At 37.7% G+C, this 25,581-nt stretch overlaps 1 protein-coding gene across 3 annotated transcripts in view; it reads right to left on the bottom strand.

Annotated features, from left to right (window-relative positions):
• Positions 1 to 25,581, bottom strand: part of MRPL13 (mitochondrial ribosomal protein L13) — a 50,416-nt gene that overhangs the window by 17,980 nt on the left and 6,855 nt on the right. For all 3 annotated transcript variants that reach the window (XM_032777232.2, XM_075063205.1, XM_075063206.1), the window contains exons 3-6: positions 19,462 to 19,555; positions 17,930 to 17,990; positions 8,123 to 8,209; positions 4,471 to 4,592 (exon numbers count right to left, since the gene is read on the bottom strand). In XM_032777232.2, coding sequence (XP_032633123.1) covers positions 4,471 to 4,592; positions 8,123 to 8,209; positions 17,930 to 17,990; positions 19,462 to 19,555 — 364 coding nt within the window. The remainder of the gene's footprint in view (positions 1 to 4,470; positions 4,593 to 8,122; positions 8,210 to 17,929; positions 17,991 to 19,461; positions 19,556 to 25,581) is intronic.

Below are 25,581 nucleotides of genomic sequence, written 5' to 3' on the forward strand. Positions count from 1 at the left end.
TTATTTGCCCCACTTGGATACAAATCCTACATATCGATGTAAAACAAAAAATAGAAATCTTTACTACTTATTAATGTGATTTCTTAATTGTACATTGCTAGGTCGTTGTTATGAGTATGTAATGGGAATTGTGCAGGCCTGTCTCAGTATACAAATTAATCCTTCTCACAGGTCCAGTTTATATTATGTAGTCCTATTTTTCAAGGGTATGTGTAATTCTTTAAAAATATTAAATTATGTTTTGGAGAAGTTCCATCCTTTGTTTTGCATTTACTGTCTAGTGTGACAGATTAATATTCCCATTTACATGTGCATTATCATATAGAAAATATGCACTTTTTTGTGGATGGCAAATACTGATTGAATAAATTTAAACTTTGACTTTTCCTTGTTTAAATTCATGGTAAAAACTATGATTTTCTCTTACTCATAAAAATAAAATATTTTTAAACAGTTTGCCTTTCCTTTTCTATACCAAGGAGCAACTGATGGAACTATTTTTGTGAAGTAGAATGTTCTCTTCTGTTCAATAACCCAAATTTTGTTATGTGCCTCTACATATTTTGAACTTTCTATTTTAAAATGTATTTCCTCCTCTCTTTTCAATTAACTACTTTGCTTGAAAAGACTTTTTGCTCATTACCCAATGCTTTATCATTACTAAGTAGAAATACAATCTAAATCACATTTACAGTACAGTATTAAGGATCGGCAGCAATCACTCAAACATTAGAACTAAAAGTAAGTCCATTACACACTAGTGTCAAAGCATAAGTACGAAGGATTTCACCCCTACAAAGTAAAGAACATGCCTGCCCTTTGCCTTCAACTTGGACTGATTTCCATAGGACTAAAGGGTGATCAACACCTGACAGCAGTGTGCAGCACTTTGCAGGACTTAGTCCCAAGCTTTCCAACAAAACAAGCTGATACTGTTTAAGAGTGTCATCTTGCAAATTATTTATTCCCATGTGAATGCTCATTCTCATTGGTTCCAGTGGGACTACTGATGAGACCAAGTGTGGGACTATGCAGAGGAGTAACTGTTTATAATATCGCTTTTAAAGAGCACTGGCAGCCTGCTGCCTCTCAATATCATCTTTTAAAAATTATAGTGGTGATATAAATAAGCATCAGCAATCCCCTATCCCAGCATTCCATGCTTGCTAGTTAGAGGACCTGCAGTGCTTGCTGAGATAGGGAATCACTCATATTTATTTATATATTAAACCAGTGGTTCCCAAACTTGAACAACCTGTGAACCCCTTTCAATAAAATGTCATGTCTCGTGAACCCCCTCCTAAAAATGAAATTTCCAGGTATTTTCTCCTTTACTTAAGTATAAATTATAAAAGCAGTGATCTTGGAAATATAAAATTGGTTTTAGGACATGCTTATTACACACTATTATTAATTATTATTTATCATTACAGTATTTTTATTACATTATGAAAATGGCAACATTCTTCCAAGATCTCACCGTCGTAGCTTGTATCACTTTGAATAAGCCTGTTATAAGACAAGGCTCCTATGTTTCATCAAGGAGTATCAGATGCGAAACAGCATGAAGGTATTTAAGAAGCCAACTCAAAGAGTTCCTCCTACACAAGCATTCAGGTCTTGAGCAGTCCAGGCAACCAACGCACGTTACAACAAAGCTTAAACTTGTGCTTCATAATAATTTTTAAAACAATACTTGCTGCCTATTTAATTTTAAAAACAGCAAAAAATATTCCACCTCACTTTCCATTCTTAGAAAGAGTCTTGAAGTTTAAATCTCAGTGTAACAGATGTGCTTCCTTTGATCCGCTTAACTCTTGGAAGTCTACGGGCTCCAGGCTGTTTGAGGTCCCTAGGGACAGCTCTGTCCACTATTAGGGAATTTTTCCCTGAGAAGCCCAGTTTGGGAACCACTGTATTAAACAAACAAAACCCCTGCCATTTTGAATGATTTGGAACCATCATGTCATTTGCATGACTAGGCTATATAAATATGGTCTTCCCCAGTCTCTTCTATTGCTTGTTTATTAGATTGTAACCTCTCCAAGGCAGAGAACTGTCTCTTCACATCCATTTATATAGTGCGTAGCACACTGGGATTTTAATCCTGACTTGGGTCACAGTCAGTAATGCATCACAAAGGTGCAACATTAGGAATAGCAGTGAGTTTAACTGGTCATGAATGTAACAGTGATATTTACATTAGTTGGTAATTCCATGTTGTCTTTACATTGAATTTGGTAGTTTAAATCCTCCCAAGAAGTTACATTTCAAAACACAGAATCTGTTCGCATTCATTGCCTCAAGACCAAGCCACTTCCTAAATCACAAAGCAGGCTAATAAAGAAATAATTAGTGACTGCTGGATGTACACTGCCAATATTAAAATTCACCTGTTGTAAATCTGAATTAAAGGACTACATGACTTTTTTTTTTTTTAAACTACATATACATACACCTAGGTATATTTTGTCTCACTAAGTTTTGGTATATTCCACACAAGCTTCTTAGTATGTTCATGGATACATCAAGGATTAATTCTGGGATAAATTCAGTCCCTATTTGCTTTTAGGGCAAAAATTAGCATAGCTTATTGCTGCAAAGTAAATGCACCTTTCAGGATATTCAGATCAAGATCTGTGCAAGATGTTAAATAGGTGGGGTAGGGAGCAAGTTGCTGAACACTTCCCCTGTAACTAGGCTCCAATGGTGGGGGACCTGGGAAGTGTAAACACTTGAGATTTTTGGGAACCTGGGAGTTTTGCAGATGTTATATCTCATGCCTCCCCTACTCCTGGGCTTCTTTCGCCCGCCAGGCTAAGGGACAGGAGGCCATAATTTAGTCGTAACATTTCCCTGCAGCACACTCTTTCCTGATAATACTGTTTTTCCTTTCATGTTAATGACTATTTACTAACATACAGTTTAATTTGATATACAACTTTTTTGCACTGTGACCAAAAAGCCTGAGGAGACAAGCAGGGCAATATGAGTTTTATGAAGGAAAAAGAAAGAGACAGAGAATAGGGGGTGGTAGGGATGATTTTCCCTGCAACGTTACTAGAATTTTCTCACCAGAATTTTAATCTAGTACCTGAAACATACTTTAACATTGACATGTAATATACGTATTACTGCACTTTGTGGGGAAAAGAAAAAACAAAAACACATCTTCATGGAAAAGGAAGTTTTCATCAAAAGTGAATGAATGACATGCTTTCTGCCAAACATTTGGTCTGAAGGTCTGTGGTTTAGTAAAATTAATTTTCCCCATATACAATATCCAGAGAGAAATCACATTTTATTTGTATATATTATTTCACCTTATAGGATAAAGAGTTAAGGCTTCTTTCAGCTATGTCTAAAGAGTGTATAATACAATGCAATCTGCAGTTTAAGGGAGTTCTCTCTATGAATGAGAATCCACTACATTTACCAGGAATGGGCAGATACAATTTGCAGCCCCACTTCTTTATATTAAAACAAAGAGAGGGGGAAAGTTGCCACTAAGCTCTATTTCCACTATAGATATTTCCTCCTCAAACAGAAAATCTGTGCCTAAAAGAAGCCAAACATAACTCAATCATAACGTGCACAAATACAGACAGATACCATCTTCCTTTCCAAATGCGAACGGATGGACATCATACCAAATGGACTAAAGGTAAAAAATCCACTGCTATCTACATACTACACAGACCACAGTGAGAGATTATGCCATACTCTATCAAAGAAACTGAGGAACCACCTGATCAGCATCCTATACAGCAAACAGGAAAACATCAAAAAAGAGCTCTCCAACCTGGAGACTTTCATTAATAACCAAACTTCCATAAAAACGGACTTCACTAAAATAAGACAGGAGATCTACAGCACTCACTTCACCTCTCTACAAAGGAAAAAGGACTGTAAGCTGTCTAAACTCCTACCTGCCACATGGGGACACAACCGTAGTACCCCTAACCCACCCAGCAATATCGTCAATCTATCCAACTACACACTCAGCCCAGAAGAAAAGTCTGTCCTATCTCGGGGACTCTCTTTCTGCCCTGCCACTCCCACCAACATGATACAGTTCTGTGGCGATCTGGAAGCCTACTTTCACCGTCTCCGACTCGAAGAATACTTCCAGGACAACACTGAACAGGCATATATATACCTGCCCCTGGAAATTTCCACTACATGCATCTGACGAAGTGGGTATTCACCCACGAAAGCTCATGCTCCAAAACATCTGTTAGTCTATAAGGTGCCACAGGATTCTCTGCTGCTTTTACAGATCCAGACTAACAGCTACCCCTCTGATACATAACAACGTATAAACTGAACACAAAACTATATATTTTATAAATATGAAAAGTTGACATGCCTCAGAGGGGTAATCAACCTTTTTCTCGTCTGTTTCTTTAAAGGTTGATGCATGACATCTACAGTCATAAATGTCCTTTAAAAGATTTTTAAGATACTTACGGAGTCCAGAGCATTGGGAAGGCATCTATTTCTTCTTGTGTGTATTCATCTAGCCTTTTGGGGATTTGGCGTGGCTGAGCAAGCTCCTCTACAAGATTATTACGTATGTCTTCTGGGATAACCTGAGGCAGAAGATAATAAATGATTCTCGGCTTTCCAGTTTTTAAGCAATAAATCTTCCCTGAAATTCCAAAGAGGAAACCTAAATATTTGTGTGTAGGTAGGTAGCTTTTCAGAACATTGTTCCACAAGTTCAGTGGGTTCAGTGATAAATGAATCAATCCATCGAATCAACATAATTGAGACCACTGCAAAATAAATGTTAGTACCTCTAGCTGAGCTGGAATTGGAAGAAATATAATACAGACCATTTAGCATGAGAACCTAACAACATATATCCAGAAAAGCTGTCTACAATCTTCACTGTAACTAACATATCAACAAAACACACCAATCCAAAGTGTTGACCTATATATATATTTTTAAAAGACAACAGTTAAACGATATAACACAAAGAAATCCCCCAAATACAATTACAGGACCAGACAGAACTCCATTCCCACCAGATGCATGACTGAGTTCCTCAGAAAAAGAGCCCTGTCACCCATTCACTGGAGTTCAAACCTGGGAATAAATGGCAAAAGCATCTCAAAATAATTTCAGACAATAGTAACTTACTTGATGAAGTGAAAGGTTAAAGGCCAAAAGGACAGAAGTAGTCTCAAAGACAGTCAGATACAAGTCAGTTAGCATTATGTACTACAGCATACTCGTCAACCCTTCATTTCTGCTCCAAGCTTGCTCCAAGAAATGAAACTCAAGAGATTAATACTTTTACTGGTCTTAATAATCTATGTAACTGTTTAATGGGGGAGGGGGATAGATGTTACCAGACACTAAAGGTATGTACACACTATGATTTTGATCTTCTTAATCCAGCTCACAGTCAAGCTTACTTTTCCACACTTCTGCTACACAGAATGCCAATAAAAAAAAAAAATCTCTTTCTACTGCTATGCTTTCTATGGATTGTACCCCAAGACAATAGTGCATACGCTAAGCACTAACGATCTAGGTGTTGGCATTTATTCAATAAAGCACAGTCACACGCTTCACATATTGTTGCTAAAAAGATGTATATACGCTACTGGCTTATAACCTTGACAAAAATGAAAATATAAATCAGGCTCTGTGTTTTCCCCAGAAACCATAGCTGGCATGTTCACAATATATGTATGGGTCACTGCTTGACTTAAAATACCTCATACGGAAAGTAATATTCCAGCTCTTTCACTAACATGCATCTCTACTTCATTTAAGACAGAGAAAGGAAAAGATGGTGTACAGAATAAACATATGCATTTTTTCCTGATCACCGCTCTCATATTCTCTGAGTATACACGCTTCATTTGTTAGAATGTCATTTTTATAAAATTCAAGTGTAAGGCTGCTGTGCATTGCCTCCCAAGCACAATGTACACTATTACAATTACCCTTAGTACAGGAACAACATTTTAAATTGTGACCCTAACAGCATCTGCAAGATGTTCATTGGCATTTGGTAGCGAATTTCAGTAGGCCTGACCAGTTGAATGTATGTCAACTGGCTAATGCTATTACCTGTATCTAGTAGGTGTTGTGTAAGATATCAATAGAAAGCTAACAATATACTGATCATTGGCATTATTGTGTGGTGTATGTATGGAGGGGAAGTTCAAATTACATACATAATGAAAAGTATGTTATCAAAGTGTATATGCCAGGCAGGGCTAAAATTACCCACACCCTAGATGAAGGAATGTTGTTGTGCCACCTGGAAGGTATTTCCAATGTATATTAAAAGACAATGGAAATCCAATTTACATAAAAGATAAAACAGGACCATCAAACCAACCAGGGGAGGAGACAATCACTCAGCATCATAGCAAGGGGAGGAGATTTGAGTAAACAGATCAATATGCATTTTAGCAAACACCAGAGCGGGAAGAAACTAGCATGGAACTTCCTTCAAGACCAGATTCCATGTCATCTTCCCCCCAGTTTGAATGCACTTTACTTTTGGGGGTAACCTTCAAAAGAATCCATTTCAAAGATTCACTGGACTATAAAAGAAATGGGTGAAGAACCCAAAACTATCTTTCACCTTAGACAACAAAGGAACCAAGCACTTTGGACTCTGTGGGAGATCCTGACGGTCTGGTCAGCCATTTCACTGGTAGGTAGATTGGTAAGGAAACTACCTTGAACCAAAGTTGTTGTTTGCTTTGTTAAGACTTAGCCTCTAGAAAGCATTTTTCACTTTTAGTTGCTTGTAACCATTCCTAACTCTATTCTTTATACATGACCCACTTAAAATCCCATCTCCTTTTATTTTACTTGCTTTTCTTTTAATCTAAACCATCCTAGTGCTGTGTTTGATTTGAAGTGAAGTTAATGCCAGTTAATGTGGCAAGCTGCTGAGTACTGTCTCTTTAAAGAAACAAATGAACTTGACTTTCTCTCTGAATGGTCGAAGAGAGGGATGAACATTGCAGAGCACACAGTTTTGGGAAAATTCAGGACTGCGAGGTATTGGGATCATCTTGCCCGGTGTAACCAAAGTTGGGGGAGACCAAAGTGTGGCGGTGATGTCGCAAATAGGCTGCTGGAATCAGAGTGCTAAATCAGGGCTGCTTAACAGAAAGACATTCAGGGCATGCTTGTACACTGGCTGGAAGCATCCAGCCATAAGAGCTACAGAGCAGAGCATTTTGAGGCACTCAGGGTTACATGTCAGACAGTGGCACAACCCTTCACTGGTCTGGATTGCACCCCAGAACCTAACGTTAATATACATACTGATTAGTGGTGTAGTCTGGTGAATGAGTACCTTCTGGTTTGGGAGCAGCTGTGCTCAAAATCCCACCTATATGGATGCATTATGCTTTGTGATGTAAATTAGCAAGTCCTATCCCTCCCTGAGAAGCAAGCTTGGAAAACCTTAAACAGAAGATTCTTAGTAGCTTATGGAGATTTTATTGGGGTTCTGGAAATAACTTTGGGAGACTTTTTCCGATGGCTTGTGAATTCACAGACTCATTTTTATGCTTGACAATTTAGCTTCTCCACTGTAGTGCTTCCATGTAGACACTACCGACAGTGACGAGAGGGGTTCTCCCATTGGTGAAAGTAATCCACTTCCTCAAGAGTTGGTAGCTAGATCAACGGAAGGATTCTTCTGTCAACCTAGCGCTGTCTACACTGGGGGATAGGTTGACTTAATTATGTCGCGCAGGGATGTGGATTCCCCCCCGAGTGACTTAGTTAAGCTGACTTAATTTTCTAGTGTAGACCAAGCCTTAAATTTTGAAAAACAGTTCATGGAACCAAAGTTTACAGATACTGTACTCTATCTAGATTTCCAGTTAGGAAAATCTTGTACAGTAAAAGGCCCTTTGTTTTAGCCAAAATACAGAACAATAAGCCTTCCAGTGCATGACAATCTTCAGAGCTTTATAAAGTTATAAAGAAAAAACATTAATATTCAAACTGCCTTTAGCTATAACAGAAACAAGCTGCTTTTTCTCATGAAGGGAGATATTTCTATAACTAAACCTACACTTCCTCAAAGCATGAGAAATCAGAACATACCCAAGTACAGCTACTGACTTACATCTTCTGGAAAGAGGTGCAGCCTTTGCATCATAGTTCTTCTGTGCAGGTTCTTTGGAAGCATTCTATAAATAGCCAGTTTAACAATCTGGAAGAGACATATATATTATGAAAAAAATATACATCTGAGCATCAAGCAGACATGCCAAAAGAGCAGAAACACTGAGAAAGAGGTAGGCTGGGCTTCCCCCTGCCCATTCCTTCAGATCTTGGACTTTGCTTCAACTCCTCCCTCCACAGGCAAGAGCTCCACCGCCATCTTGAGGTGCAGCCTGACCATTCCAAGAGGCCAGAGGCTCTGGCAACTGTCAAAAGAGCAGCAGAAATTGGAGGGTATATGGAAGTGACTAAGAAGCTAAGAATCCTAGAACACTAGCAGTGTATCTTCACATCACATTTAGCTGAATGGACTAGCCTTCACAAAGGATGCAGGGTATGAAAGATTCAGCTAAAGGGTATTGAATCTATGAGAATTTCAGGATATCTGGGATTTTTTACTAGATTAGACAGAGCTATATGTACATCAAATTTACATATATCCTCTTCATACCAACTCTTTGTTTTTCTTTCCTGCTTAGTCATAATGCTTCTCTTCTAATTATTTAGGTTCCACTGGAAGTGTTTCAAGACTCAGGAGAAGCTGCATCACTCTGGCTTCGAGTGTTTGATTTCTGTTAACACTTCCCTGATATTTGAATATTTTTATTTATTTATGTATATTAATTGTACTTAACTCCCAATCCAACCCATCTCACTCCCCACTACTACTCTGCACAACTATTTAAAACTCTAGCATTGCTGAAGTACTTTAAACTGATATCCTTCAGAGAGCACAATCCTGAAAGGTATTGAGAGCCTTCCACACTTTGCAGGATCAGGCTCAGAATGAGGAACAGATTAAAAATAGTAAAAGCAATTTGTTTTCATCCACAACCAAACCAGAGATCAAACCACCTGTGAAGTCTTGCTGAGAGTATTTCAAATTTCTAAGATACTTGATCCCGTTCTAATATTGTCCCTAAACCATAGCATACTCAGTTTTATGTCCCTACTAATCTAGGCTTCAAAGTTTTGCTCTGGTTTATTAAAAACTGTTCCCTCTCCCCACAGTTTTAAAAGAAAACTCTCCGTGTTTGATGTTTTACAAATAGCTTTTTGATGTGTGTATTACTAGCCTAAAATTACTCCTTGTCTTCCCTGACCCAAACTGCATAGTCTTTCAAAGACCAACTGTAAGGATTTCTGTTCCAGATTTTTCTTCCAAAAGGTAATCATTATGTAGATACAAGTCTATGCAAGTGATTTTTAAATACAGTAACATTCAAAAGGTAAGAATGTTTTAAGCTCCCTTATTTTAACACCTGCAGCTGCATACATTGGGGTAATGACTCCACTGCAGGCTTCCTCACAGCATATTGCCAGTGTTAAACCTTGTCCTGTTTTATAATTATTCTTAGTAGGTGAAGTGTGCTCTGAGTAATTGTCAACCACTAATTCTTTGCCAGAGGCAACACAGCCTCTAAAAACTGTGGCCAACTCACATACAGTACTTCTCACTTCTTTAGACTTGTTTTATACTAATTTTCATGTGAAGTTTTTGAAATGATTAAATAAACAGTGTCAACTAAATTTTGCTTATATTTTCAATTAGAAAATATAGTGACATTTTAAATGAATATTTATTTCAGGCCAAAACTTTCAAACGAAGGTGGCTGAATTAGGCTCCTAAATCCATATTTAGGCACCTATCCAAAAGTAGCTTCATTTGAAAAAGTGCAAAGCATCCATAAATTGCACTGAAGTCAATGGGAGTTGCAGGCACTCAGTTGCTTTAAAGTCTAGCCACTTCCATTTTTAGGCACCTCAAAAGATGTATGGGGCAAACTTTAGGTATAAAACTTTCACAATTCTGGTCTCAAACTTTACAATAATTATGCAAGTGAACTAAAATGTCTATATGTTTTATTTTTATAAAAACTGCCTTTGAGTTCCAAACATCTGTGTCTTGCAAATAAACAAATAGAAAGGACATATAGTAATTCCTCACTTAACACTGTAGTTATGTTCCTGAAAAATGCGACTTTTTAAGGTAAATGATGTTAAGCGAATCCAATTTCCCCATAAGAATTAATGTAAATAGTTAGGTTAGGTTCCAGGGAAAATTTTTTCACCAGACAAAGAACGATAGATATATATAATAAATAAATAAATATATAAAGACACACACACAGAGAGTATAAGTTTTAAACAAACAATTTAATACGGCACACAGCAATGATGATTGTGAAACTTGATAGAGGTGATGAAGTCAGAGGGTGGGCTATTTCCCAGGGAATGCCTTACTGCTAAATGATGAACTAGCACTGGGCTGAGCCCCCAAGGGTTAATACATTGTTGTTAATATAGCCTCACACCACAAGCCAGCCAGAATGGAGGGAGAGGAGACAGCATGGCAGACACAGACACACACCCTGTGTGAGAGAGAGATGCATTGCTCTTGTAAGTACGCTGACACCACTCTAAGTACATTGCCTTTTTAAGTAGATCAGCAAGTTGAGACAGCAGAGCCCTGTTGTGTCACCCCCCTGCTCCATGGATGGGGTAAGTGGGGGGGCAGGAGCAGAGGGAATGGGGACACCCTCACATTAGCCCCCTCTCCTCCCCACTACTTCACAGCAAGCAGGAGGCTCCTGGGAGCAGCTCCTAGGCAGAGGACAGGAGCAGCACATGGCAGAGGAGGGAGAGATAGCTGAACTGTAGGCAATTAGTCTGCTGGGTAGCTGCCACACAGGGAATGGAGGGGAGCGTGGAGCTGACAGGGGGGCTGCCAGTCCATCCTGGTTCCAAGCCCCTACCAGCTAGCTGCAACAGGCTGCTCTTCCTGCAAGCAGTGGACAAAGCAGGAGGCTGCCAAACAACATTATAAGGGAGCTTTGCACAACTTTAAACGAGCATGTTCTCTAATTGATCAGCAATGTAACAGCAAGACAATGTTAACTGGGATGACTTTAACTGAAGAGTTATTGTAATCTCTCTGCTTTTTGCTTTCAAAAATGTTTTAAAAAAATCAACAATCCTAAAGCAATTTTCTTTGCTCAAATTGCCCAGAAGATTGGCAAACAAATAAAGGAACAGTTTAAACTGCTCAGCTCAGAAAGATTCTGCTCTAACTCAGTTTTCACTCATTTATAAAAGATGAAGCACTAGATGCAGCTCAGGATAAAATCAGCAGAAGCTGTGTTACTCCTGACACAGGACCCCATGCAGGCAGAGACTCCACCACTGGAAAGGCTGGGAGTGTGCAGCCAGGTAGTCAGCATAATTAGTGGGCAACCCTGGCAAAATAGGGACATAGTTTGGGAGGCCCAGTAATGTGCAAGTAAATGCATTCCCTTGGCATAAATTAAAGTTGTCTCCAACATATGTCCCAGAAGAAATCAGAGGTGGTACTACACATGACCTGATTCACCAACACAAAACTGAAGAAGAGGGAAATCATTTTAAAACTATGGCAACAGGAGGTTATCACACTGAAACTAGAGAAGAAATGTATTATTAACAAAAACCATGGATTGTCCAACAATCTGCACTTAATCTAAGGAAGTCAAGTGAAAGGGTAATTTCTTCTTCATTAAACACTTCCTGAATAATATGGATAAGCCCAATATGAAGGAACCGCTAAAACTGCCAGTGTAGAAGACACAACTAAAAACATTAGAATTAGAAATGGTTACTTTAAAACACAGATCTGATCACCTGGTTTTGGAGGCAAAAATTTGCCAAGACAGGCTTGATGACTGTGATAACTCCGTGAGACTATTTTTCTCTTGTTAGAGATCAGTCTTTGAGGAAAAAAGGTCTAAATCAAAGGTTCACAAGTTAATAGCCATTCTCCTCTATTTGTTAAACAGAAATATTAGCAATACTTAAATTTCACTCGATAATGATGGTACTTCATAGCTCCAGCAAGTGGAAAGTTCAGGAAAGAAGTTGTATGGCAAAGATGCTGTGATCAAAACTATTCTGTTGAATAATATGTCATCCATCCAAAGATCTGAAGAAGACTGTGATGAAGGGGTATGACTATCCAGATATTTACTTGCTAATCAAAATGGCTCGTTGCTATCTTTCATTTTTTGAAAGCTTGCTTCCAATTAAAGGAAGAAGGAGTTCCTAGACTGTCACTTGCCTGAAAGATACTCCTAAAGACAGCCAGAACATTCAAGTCAAGGAACATGCTTGTAAGGGTTTAGAAGTCCTCCAAAGACTCTCTTTTTTGACTTGACATAAAGACTTCTGCAGAGTAACTCAGGTTACAGATTGAATAAGATTTCTTGGAAACTGAAGAGATTCTTGATTTCTATCTACTTTGTTGAGAATTAACTGTCTGGAATCTAACTGGGACCCGGAAGCATATAAAAATAAAGTTCATTTCCAGATAAGGATGGAAAATGCAGAGGAGTTCCCTTCCTGTGCTCCAAAGATAAATCTCTCAACTTACCACATTGGGGATGGTCTGATCAAGGCCATGTCTACATTACCATTTATGCCGGCAAAACGTATGCAATTCAGGGGTGTGAAAAAACACACCCGCGCATTGCACATTTCGCCGGCAGAAGTGCTATTGTGCACAGTGCTATGTCGGCAGGAGAGCTTCTCCTGCCTACATAGCTATCGCTGCTCGTTGAAGTGGTTTTATTATGTCGATGGGAGAGCTCTCTCCCATCAGCATAGAGTGGCTACTTGAGTGATCTTACAGCAGCGCAGTTTCATGGGTACAGCTATGCCACTGTAAGCTCCCTAGGATAGTAGACATGGCCTAAGGCCTGGTCTACACTAGGGAGGTAAGTCAATCTAAGTTATGCTAGTTAAGTTACATAAATTATGTAATTTAAGTCGACACAGCTTTAGATCGACTTACAGTGGTGTCTACACCATGCTGTGTTGGTGGGAGATGCTCTCCCGCTGACATAGCTTCTGCCTCTGGGGGAAGTGGAGTATTCAAGTCAATGGGAGAGCACTCCTCCATTGATTTATGGTAGTGAAGACAAGCCTTAAGTCTCTCTGTGGCTGGAGAGACCTAGGATCTTTCTTCTTTGGCGTTCAGCCTGACTGTCTGCATAGGAAACTCTCTGTGCTAAGGAGGGTGGATGCTCATCTACTGGGACAAAATGCTTGGCAGCTAAAAATTCAAGAAGATTACAGATCTGAAGTGTTGGAAATAGGTTATAAAAATATTTAAAAAAAAATATAGAACTGGAAGGGACCTTGAAAGGTCATGGAGTCCAGTCCTCTGCCTTCACTACCAGGACCAAGTACTGTCCCTGACAGTTTCCCCTGACCCTTAAATATCCCCCTCAAGGATTGAACTCACAACCCTGGGTTTAGCAGGCCAATGCTCAAACCACTGAGCTATCCCTCCTTTCTTAAGATTTTGACAGTAAAAGGGATACACAGATTAAGATGTCTCAGAGCCACTTGGGCTGTTTCAGAACATAGAGGAGAAACTTGCTTGCTTCATTTGGCTTTCCCCAGTAGAATTCCTCTGAAATGTGAAAGACTTGATCTGCCTCAAGGCAACCTCATCACTGTTTCTCTTAAGCTTGACAGGCCAATTTAGGAGTCATTAAAATTTCTTATCCAGAGAATTAAGAGAACAATTTATTTGTTACTCTGACGATCTACTGCAATTCCTCTAGAGCCAATTTAGATCTGCCATGCATCAGAATGGTGTAAAATGAAGGCAGGCTGATCACTTGCTGCTTTAACTTGCCATTTCTCTGTGGCTCCTACCAAAACCAGAACACATAGGCATGCACGGGCATTTAAATTTGACTGCTTTTGGAGGGGCATGTTCTGTGACTCCAGGGCCAGAGGAATTCTGTACCCTCACCAAGGAATACTAAGTGAAGCACTGATTAGAATACGTTGTTTAAACAAGACCTTGTATTGAAGCAGCATGGAGAACGTCAATGTTTGGGCGGGGGAGAGACCATCCAAATAATAACAACAACAAAGTATGGTTAAGTAAAGAGACAATCGGAAGAGCAGAACGACAAAAAATATAAGGGCAGAGAATGAAAGAAATAAGGGATCAAAGCTAGGAAAAGAGGAGGGAGAGGAACTGAGAAGTATAAGCAGGAGCAGGCAGAGAAGTGAGTGGGTAACAGGGACACAGTTTTAGGAAAAAAAGAGAGCTAATAGAATGTGGAGGGTAAAGAGTTTCTACTCTCCCTTGAGACAAAAAAAATCTTTCTTGGCTGCCTTTATTACATCTACAGTATGAAATGTCCTCTTAAATATCTAGCATCTATAGCAAAATAAATGGCGAATTAGCACAGTTTTCCACTTCCAAAATTTAACCGTTCAAGTTAAATTTACCAGAAGCAAATCTTGACAGATTCTTAACTATAAATGAATATCACAGAACCAACTCAGTATGGAGTATAATCTGGTAGTATCTGTAGATTTTTCCCATAATTCAGGTCCTGTCCTTGGGCCACTAGACCACTCTGCCTTTCATCCTTGCCATTTCATTAAGTTACAAAATATTGTTGTCTGTGAAATGCAGGTAAAAATATTAGAATACACCTCCAAGTTATTCACAGAAACAGTTTCATGCACATTCAGCTAACTGTATTATTTTTTGTCATGTTACTGTTTGCACAGGTTGCAGATAAATTGCTTGTTATGCCATCATGGTACACTAAACTTATCAAGATCAGAACGATCTATAAGAATTGCTACACAGACAGAATATTTGGCATTCTACACTACCATCTACTATTTTAAATTATTAATGTGACAAATACAGAAATCAGATCTTTTCCTGATCTCTCTAACCATCTAATTAGATTTTTTGCTTTGAACACAGAGTGAGTTAATTCCCTGGAGTTCCTTAGAGGGTTGTTACACAAGAACACCTTTCTTGGTAAATAAGATGAAGTTCTGAATTTGATCACCATTTGCTGAGTCTTTGTCAAACATGTTTTAACTATTGTTAATGCTTTGAATTTGTCTTAGATGAATATCTCTGGGAACAATGGGAGTTTGGCAAGAAAAGCAAAATTCAGAGTGAATGCCAGAAGGGATTCAGTTCTCAGGCCCTTGCAAATAAATTAGGCTATAGTGCCTCCCAGTGTACAGCTACTAATATCTGAAGTTCAAACAAAAATGGTAAAGTTGAGAACTGATTTTAGACATGGAACTAATAATAGTTTAGGAAGTCAGTACAGATATATTAGAGCCTTCCCTTTAAGTGCTTTTTAGTTTTGCTTTAATTGAGTACAATTAGACAACTGACTACAAGCAGCAAAGCTCTTTGGGGGCAGTGACTGTCTTTTTGGTCTGTATATTACAGTGCCAAACACAACAAGATCCTGATCCATAACTGTATCTTCTAGATGGTACTGCAATATAAACAATAATATTTCAACAGATGCATAATATGGTGTGACTAGATCAAGTGTTTTAAAATTAGTTATATAAATGTCCTGGAGCCAAATCCTTTTGAAGTCAATGGAAATTTTATATTAGCTTCACTGGGCTTTTAATCAGGCCCTAATGGATTTGTGTCTTGGTGTATGTCTATATAGAAGTTACCTACCTGTGGCTGGCCCATGCCAGCTGACTTTGGCTCACAGGCCTCGGGCTAAGGGGCTGTTCAACTGCAGTGCAGACATCCAGGCTTGGGCTCTTCCACCTCACAGGGTCCCAGAGCCCAGGCTCTACTCTGAACCCAAACGTCTACACCGCAATTGAACAGGGCCCCATGAGCGCAAATCAGCTAGCATGAGCCAGCCGTGGGTTTTTAATTGCAGTGTAGATATACCCCCAGGGTTTAATCCTCAGAGGCGCTGCATGTCTGCAACTCTCAGCAAAAGCAAGGGAATAGATTCCAATATGTTTTTCCCAAGTTAGTGTCAGAAAGCTCATATCTATATATCCAGAGCAGGCAAGATTTTCAAATATAGGAACCAGAAGTTAAATGCATAAATCCACAGTTAGGGTTCCATTTTTTGAAAGTCTTGGCAATCAATAATATTAAGCTATCAATTAATCCTATTAATCTTCTCCCTCAGCAGAAGTAGTAATATCCTGTTTATGCATTACACACTGAACCCAGATTTTACTCAGGGGCCCAAATTCAACATGATCAACATTTTTCAGTTCCTGGATACATCATATGTTCAGGATATACCACTGGAAAACAGCTAAAAATCAATCAGTAGAATCCACTGTTGAATTTCACTGCAAGAGAGAGATGAAGGTGTACTGTCTTGCATTCTTTTTTAAAATCAGCACTATTCCTTCTGGCTGCTAAGAAATGACTAGGATTATTAAGCGATGTACAATTTTGCTAAGACTGGCTTGGGGTGGGTGATTTATGAAACAGGTCAAATCTTTAAAACTGAAGGCAGTCAGCAAAAATGAACCAAGTTAAAAACCTTGATTTGCCCATTTGAATAGCATAATGTGAACCAGAGTTTTAGCTATGAAGCACAGCATTATAAATATTTTGTTGAAATAATTATCCTTAAAATTGTCACACTTTAGCTCCATACTAAAGGTTAATACAAAATACATTAGTTTCACAGCAATTACCATCTCGCTGATTTTTTATTAGATTAACCTGTTTTACCCTCTTGACTAGTTCCCCATATGTTATTCTAGTTTTGTGTAGTAGGTTGGAAATGGTAATTCAGAGTATAGAGGCATTACTCCCACAGCAGGGAGTTCTGGTGAAGGATCTCTGGTCTGCACTCCATTTCTCGTGCTGTCTAAAGTGCATGTAAGAGCAAGAAGCAGAGTACTCCCCACTCGGTCTGATGCACCCACCTCAAGAAGAGCAGAATTCTAATTCACTTTAACCAGTAAACCTGGCTATATTTGAAAAGAATAAACAGTGTTCCTATACCAGTGGTGTGCAACCTGCGGCCCATCAGAGTAATCTGATTGTGGATTGCGAGACGTTTTGCTGATGTTGACTGTCCGCAGGCACGGCTCCCCACAACTCCCAGTGGCCCCGGTTTGCCGTTCCTGGACAATGGGAGCTGCAGGAAGCAGCAGGCTACAGGGATGTGTTGGCCGCCATTTCCCACAGTTTCCATTGGCTGGGAACAGAGAAACACGACCACTGGGGGCTGTAGGGGGCCGTGCCTGCGGAGGATCAACGTCAGCAAAATGTCTTGTGGCCCACAATCAGATTACCCTGATGGGCTGCATGTGGCCTTCAGGTTGCCCACCAGTGTCCTATATCATATGGCTGGGGAGGCCACCACAGGAGGAGTAGGGGAGAGACAAACAGGGAAAAGGACAAAAACCAAAGAGGAAAGAAGGAACAGAGAAAGATAAGTCATGAGAAGAATCAGACACAGTGACACCAGATTTAGGCCACCAGTAAAGTATCCCTATTCAGGAGAGCATTTAAGCATGAGCTGAACTGAACCCACACCAAAGAGGAGAGAGAGCACAGAGCAGAAGGTGAATGAGTGAATACATGAAGAAAAAGGTGGGAAGGGGAAGACAGAACTCAGAATAAAGGAGTGATACAATGGAGAAGAGAGTAGCTGGTCAGTCAGGAGATCTCGACTACAAGCTAAACACCAAAATTTCTATTTTCCACCTTTGTAGTAACTAGTGTTTTTTTCTTTCTTTCTTTTTTTTTAAGTAAGGTTTGGTGAAAGGGCAAATGGAAGAGCTTGATTTAATTTTTTGTCCATCAGAAGAACAGCAAGTCTTATGATGAAATAGTTCCCGTAAATTAACCAAGGAAAGCAAAAGTTAAAATGAAAAAGAGGTTACTTACTGCTGTTGGATCTTTTAGGTGAAGTTGTGTTGCTGTCACTTGTTTAAAGCCACCTGGATAACTAAAAAACATCCAAAGATCATATTTAACATTAAGACAGTGAAACAAAATAAAACAGTGAAAAAGACAAAGATTTTTTTCTAATACAGTGTTTGATTCTGTAAACACTTTTTCACTATTACTCGTTGTTGAATTATATTTGTAACATGTTACCTGAGTATTATAAATTTTACATAAATGGCTTGCAAGGATCCAAGCAGATCAGTACACAATGCTGAAAGGTTTGAACTAAAAAAAAAAAAGTATGGCCAGCTGATCACAGCTAGGCAGGTTGCAAATTACATCATGTGCAAGCTATTATCCCAACAAACAGCTTATTATTTTCATTATGTCGCCCTCTGTTCCCCAATCCTCTTCTGTTTGTCTTGTCCACTGGTTACAAGTTATCATTTACCTAGATTGTAAGCCTTATAGGGGAAGATGTTGGGTTTACTGCTGTTATAAATCTTATCAGGTCCTACAAATTTGGTATTTTTTCCAACTACTGATCTGAACTATGGACCTGGTCCAAAGCCTATTGAAGTCAATGAGGGACTTTCCATTACTTCAACGGATCAGCTCCAACATCATAAAATCTTAAGAACTGAAAATATCAATGTCAGTACAAGTAATACATTTAGAATATTCACTGAAAACTGCAGTTATTTCAATATTACTACAATTCCCTCCCGCTACTAACACCCTCAACTCCACTTTTATGTTTTCCACACAATTTATTCATTTTCAGAATAGATTTTAATAATTAGAGATAAACCAGCTACTGTGGTCATGTTAGAAATATGGGAGCAACCGTTTTTATTTGCTTTGACTGACTGATCAGAATTCCACCCAGAAACAAATTATTCCTGCCAGTGCTAAATACAGAAGCTTGGGAAATAATCATTATTGAAGCATATACATCAACTTTGTCTCCATAATATCTCATGTCTTAAATGTTTTCTCACTGATTTTTAGAGAGGTTTAAATCACTCAGATGTAATCTTAACATCAGAATGCCTTCTTTATCTTTTTTCAGTTAAACCGTTTGCATTGGAAAATGATCTTGATCTTGCTATTTGCCCTTTGGTCTACTGACATAACTCAAGATGACTTCTGCACTCCTCTTAAAAATTGTTGGTTTAGCTGGCTTCTTTAGTGTTTTAGACCAAGAACAAACACGTTTTGCTACTTAACTAAAATGATATTCCCGTTCTTTGGCTTCACCTCCATCCAGTAAGATTGTTTTGCTAGGCAAATTTAACTTATGCCTTCTTCTGACATTTTGTATCTCAGATTATTTCCCTACCAATACATATTGTGCCAGGGAAGACAGAGACATTTAACAGAACACAAGATTTATAACACACAAGAGGAATTTCCTTTGAATTCACATTTTAGAGTTAATGAATTTACTTAAAAGCAAAATGGACTTCACCATCAATCTCTACTACTAACGTTTTTGAGCATTTACTCTCAAATCATGGAACACTTACCCTGTGTGAGAAGAATATACTTTCTGTTCCCATTTGTTACCAGAAAATGCAATGTGTCTTGTGTTTATTATGACAACATGGTCTCCACAGTCACCTAGATTATAAATGATAGACATTTCAATAGGAGATATCACAAGGGCAATAAAAACATCCTCACAAAATTACTCACAGAAACAGAGCAAATATCAGATTATAATGTCTCAAATGAAACAATCACTAAAAAAAATCACCTTTAAAATAAACATCTAGCTATAAACACAGAATTTATTCACTTTTTTCATCATCATTATCACCATGTTAAATGGTGGGTGAATTCGTGGGTAGTTTAAGTCAATGCAATTTGCATGAGTAAGAGTTGCATGTTTTAACTCACAGAGTAACATTTTATTTTATTCAATATATTATACGTTTGCTCTACATTATGAAAAGTCAATGTGAACAAATAAACACAAACTAAACATCAATCTTTAAAGCAGAATTTAAATTAATTTCAGATTTATAAAACAATTTTTCATAATGAACAGTTTCATAATAACAATTTTTCATAATACTGAATTTTGGACTAGAAATATATTAGTGTGAAACGATCTTAGGACCTATAGCTAAAATATATATTGGAACCTAAAAGAAAGATTTAAAGTCATTAGCTTTGTGCTAGACTGAAGCATTTGTACTAAAAATCAAATAGAGTTGAGTGCTACAATATAGAACCATAGAATTGGAAGGGACCTTGAGAGGTCATCTAGTCCAGTCCCCTGCACTCATGGCAGGAATAAGTATTATAAAATACACAAATGGGCGCAATATGAAAATTTGCCTGCTAGATAGAGTGCATCTCTCCCATCTATAGGTACCAAAATGAAAAAAAACCCCTGTTTTCTATTACTAACAATACTTCTCAAGCATTAGAAATTTTGACAGATCTTCCATATTAAATAAAATTGACAAATTCTTTTTACTAAATTCTGACACGTATAAAATAACTGTGAAATAAGTGCAAGTTTTCTAAAATAAATATATATTTTTGATGAGTCATTACTATCTCATTAATTCAGATCTCTGGAAGATGATTCACCTGGAGTTCATTTCCATATTGAGATTTAACCAGTTAGTCTAAAAAGTGCCATATTAAAGTATAATAAAAATGTAATTAATATTTGAAGAAACTGGCAATGCAAAACAAACATTGTTGTGAAGAAAGATCTCCCAAAGGTATATTCCTTACTAGATATATCCAGAAAATCGACAGGAGTTTGCTAAGCGGTCTGTGTCATTTTATTTTCCATTTTATTGTTCTCAGCAGTTTAGCTCAGAACCTGATTTCTTGAGTAAAATATCCCCCTCCATGAAAGTCTTAGTGCCTTTACAGAGCCTGCACAAGTAAATTTCTATTTAAAACTTACATGAAAAGGATTAAACGACACAAATGTTACTGTTTAAAAAAAATCCTTAATGTTCAGCCTACTGTAGATATCTGCTACAGTATGTCATACAAATCTAAACTTTAATCTTTCAACTACAATTTTATTTTTTTCTTTTAATTTTTAGTTGTTCATTTTGGCAGGAAGGTATTTTAAATTTGACACACTACCTAGGCATTTAAATACGTAGCTAATATGCTAAAACTCCATGTTATACTTTTCTTTAAAAAGTACTCTGAGTAGCTGTGTAACTAGCTGGTAGACACACCATAGCAAGGGTTCCACTGTTAAATGGACTTAAAATATAAAATCTCTGTTTTTCTCTAGAAGTAGATAGTCATTTGGGGTGAAATTTCAGTTTTTATGCCCCCTGAATTTTCTATGTATTTTCCCCCATTTTCTCTTTACAACTACTTTTCTCTTTTTGCGTTCTGGCTGAAATTTGTCCTTGGCAATGTGACCTGTCACTGCTGACCGACCACTTTTACAAAGTATTGTCTATCTACACAAAATATGGAAGGCAGCTGAATTCGGAGGAAAACTGGTATAATTTGTAGGTTTCTAGGAGGAAAAATGGATTTAAGATCATTTTTAGCAATTATTCTTCAAAATTGAAAGTTTATGCACTAGCAGTTGCTGATGGAGAAAATCTCTGACATCAGCAGCTACACTTTTCTGTCAGATTTTATCCTACAATGCTGAAGGTTTCATGTGCTGTGGCTGGTGGATGAAGTTTTCTCTGTTAGCACCTGTACTTCTACTCTTCTACAGATCCAAATCCTCATGAATCTGTAGCCTTGTTAACTTATGAGCAAGTTTGGTCTCACAAACTAAAGAGGGTAATTAGGCGATTCAATAATTGTCAGTCTACCATATGAGCCAATATTGAACCAATGCTCCAGTATGTTACTCGAGGTGCCAACTTTTGGATTAGAGAAAAACCAAAGGTCCAGACTATTAAAAATCCCAAGAAAATTTTTATTAGAGTAGACATCATAACCTAATTTGTAATTTGTTTATTTAACGTCTTGCTTACAACAAGTTGCTTTAAAAAACAAAACAAAACCCTAAAATCAGTTTAAAGCTGATTTTGTTCAGTGAAAAATCCTCTGTGAACACACTTACACTGGTTTAAAACTGGCCTATATGTGTTTAAATCGTTTTATGCTGTCATGTAAACTAAATACAATTAACATTATTCACACATCACACCTTCAGTTAAACCAGTGCAGCTCTGTGGAAAGACCAAACCTATATATATCAGAAATCCCTTGCACTTTCAGTTGGACACAGTATTCTTTGCTTCTTGTCTTTAAACAGTATGCACTGTTCCTGTCATACTTCAGAGGTGGCCTCATTCAACAGTGAGAAAAAGGGAAAATGGTATTATATGCACAATTAAGGTCAAAATTTGTTGACAACTCCTGCAGCGTAGACCCAAAGAAAATTTCCTTCCTACACTGGAGGAAAAATGTTTTCTGACGGTTCTCATGATATATCATTGATTTGTCATATTTTAAGTTTAATTAATATTTCCCAAGAAACATACACACATATAAAAAAAAACAAATAAAAGATCAAGACCTTAAATCTTCATTAATTACTTTCCAATGGTAAACAATCAGTTTTGGAATACAAGAATTTTGGTTTTTCTTCATTAAATAAAGTGCTTGACATCTGCCTAGGATCACAAGTCAGTCTGCCACTTAGCTTACAAAACTAACAACCTACATGCCAAACTTCTTGTTCATTTTAAGATGACAAGTCTTCACTCCTTCTCCTAACCATTATAAGTACTAAACATTACAAACTGAAGGAATTGATGAAGTTTTCACCCTAAAGGCTGATCAGCATTTTTTTGCAAGAGGTGAGGAATAATTATCCACCTTAAGGTAGCTGTGCTGAGCTCCAACACAGTAAATTACCAAGAGCATTTCTGTTTCCTTTAATTGCTTTTGTCAGATTTATTTCATCTTCTAAGAAGTTTTAATAGCAGTTAAGTATCAATGTTTAACTTTTAATTATGGGAACAAAAGTACAGAGAACATGATCAATATTCCTATGCTCTTGAATGCTAGGTGTAATGTGTGTGGTATAATTTTATCTAAAGTTTTGAAATTTGCGGAAAAAGTATACCACTATTAACAGCTTGAATGCAAATAAGTTTGCATTAAATCAAATTTCTTCCCTCCATCCGAGTTTGAATTCAGTTCAGTATACTTGGAAAAACAATAAATAAATAGAACAGTTTTACTGACCAGAAGCAAGCACTTGACAGAAAATTCAGTTTTATTCCATTGAAGATATTGAAATCTCAAAGTTCTGAGAATATGTTAATTTAAAAAAACAATAGTCTGAACTTCCAGCATCATGAAGCAATAAACGATGCAAAATGGAAATCCATACAGACATTGCTCTTTTACATATATCACTAATCTCTCACCCACAGTAGCCTCCAGAAACATAATAATCACATTAAAAAACTAACAGTGTTCAAGACTCTACATCAAATGCTACTTGCATAATAAATGAACATATTAAATACAGTATCCCTTGTGCAATACTGTTTAAGTGGTGCTTTACAGATTAAAAATACTGTTATCTTATTAAAAAGATTTTAACCTGTTTCAACACAAGCAGAAAACCAAATAAAATCCTTCTGGAAACAACCTTTCTTCCCTGCCTAGAAGTTAAAAATTGAATGAATGTGAAGTTGAATGATCTTTGGCAGTGAATGAGCAAAAACATTAATTTTCGGGAAAGTTTGGTCTCAAGTGACATCTTGTGGCTAAAAGCTGTTTTGCAGTTTTAAAATTCACATTCAGATCACTTCTACAATCACACTAAGTTATACTTTCTGCTACGAAAAACAAAAATTAATCTAAATTTTCACATGAAAATTGATTGTGAAACAATGTATACCCAGCACAAACCAATATTAGACTCATTATTTCAAAGACAATATCAACAAACTATAGCAATACAGATGAGGTTTTGGAACATAGGGTTGTCGAGTCAAAAGATTCATAATTAATAAAAAAGACTCTGAACTTAGTGTGCACACAAGGGCTTAAAGTGCCAGTGTTTCTGTTAGCCTTACTAAATCTTTGTGATAATTTCCACAAGGGCCATGGAAAGATTTTCCATGGCACAATCTCAGCATTGTGGACAGGGGCCATCTTTTTGTACAATTACCTGGCACAATGGGGTCTCAATCCATGACTGTGGCTCCTAAGTGCTATAGTAACAGAAATAAACAGTAATACCTTTACTGCAGATTAGCCAGCCTGGCTGGAAGGGAGACAAATCTTTTGGTTTAAATTAAACTAGATATTTGAAATGTATTTTAAAAAAAGAGATGAGAAACATTTTATTAATAGAAAATATTTTGAAAATTCTATTTTAAAAGGAAGTAGCCTTTTAATGAACAATTTTGTAATGTGTTTTACATAAAGGAACAACCAACCTGATATATTTTAATCTGTCAATTTAAAAAAAAGTTAAAAAGTAGTTCAGTTACTATACTTGCCCTTGTGTTCACTTTCATATTATTTTGGTTTCACAATATTTTGCTAATTTTAAAAATGTTTCTCTGTTATGTGAACTGCCCAGTTATATACATAAAACAATGATGCCAAACCACAAGCAGCCATATTGTGTTGTCAAATGCACAAAGTAAAACTGAAAAAAATAGATATTTGTTGTTCTAATCTCTTTTAATACTTTAAGGTGTAATCACAATAGATCTTAAACAAAATCTATATAAGAAAATTCCAGGAATGTCACTGTGTGTGTCACTCTAAAGCCTAAAATGTCTGTAGTCTCATTGTAAAGCAATGGAAACAGCTACAGCATAGTTGAGGGCTCTTTTTGTTCAGAATAGCACCAGGCTGAATCATCATTAAATTTTGCTGACTCTTACCATCCAATTTTTAAGTTCTTAGCCATTCTTACTTTATGAATTATACCCATGAGGTATAGATACAGTAAGGCCTGGTCTATACTACAAAGGTAGGTTGACGTAAGCCACATTGTGTTGACCTAATTGTGCACAAGTCTACAATTAAATTTAAATCCCACAGACGTAAAGTGGTCCATCATGACGGCATATAACACCAGCTCCCTGAGTGGCTCTGAGCTATGGTCAATGTATGGAGGTTGGTGCAGCATGAGTGTTACCTATGTGTTACCCTAACAGTCCTCAAGCAGCTATCCCCCAATGCCCGACACTGACCACTCTGGTCACAATTGTTAACTTCACCATCTAGGACTCATGCATACCAGAAGCCCCCCACCCTGCCTTTAAAACCACTGCAAATTTTTGAAATGCATTTTCCTGGTTGCCCAGCTTGGTGAGCACAACTCTATCTGCTTTTTGTTCTTGTGAGCAACAGCCCAGCTGATTATGCTGGCTACATGCTCTAGACACACATCTGCCTGGAGCAGAGAGAAGATACTGAATCTCCTGGGCCTGTGTGGAGAAGAGGATGTGCAGGCACAGCTCCAAACCAGCCACAGAAATATTAACATCCATAAGCAGATCGCTCAGGAGAGCAGTAGAAGGGGTATGACAGGGACCAACAGTAGTGCTGCATGAAAGCCACGAAAATGCGGCAGGCAAACCAGGGAGTCAGAGAGGCCTACAATCGAGGCGGTGCTGACCTACACACTGGCCACTTTTACGAAGAGCTGCATGCCA

The sequence above is a fragment of the Chelonoidis abingdonii genome, chromosome 2, assembly GCF_003597395.2.
Source record: "Chelonoidis abingdonii isolate Lonesome George chromosome 2, CheloAbing_2.0, whole genome shotgun sequence".
Taxonomy (NCBI): Eukaryota; Metazoa; Chordata; order Testudines; family Testudinidae; genus Chelonoidis; species Chelonoidis abingdonii.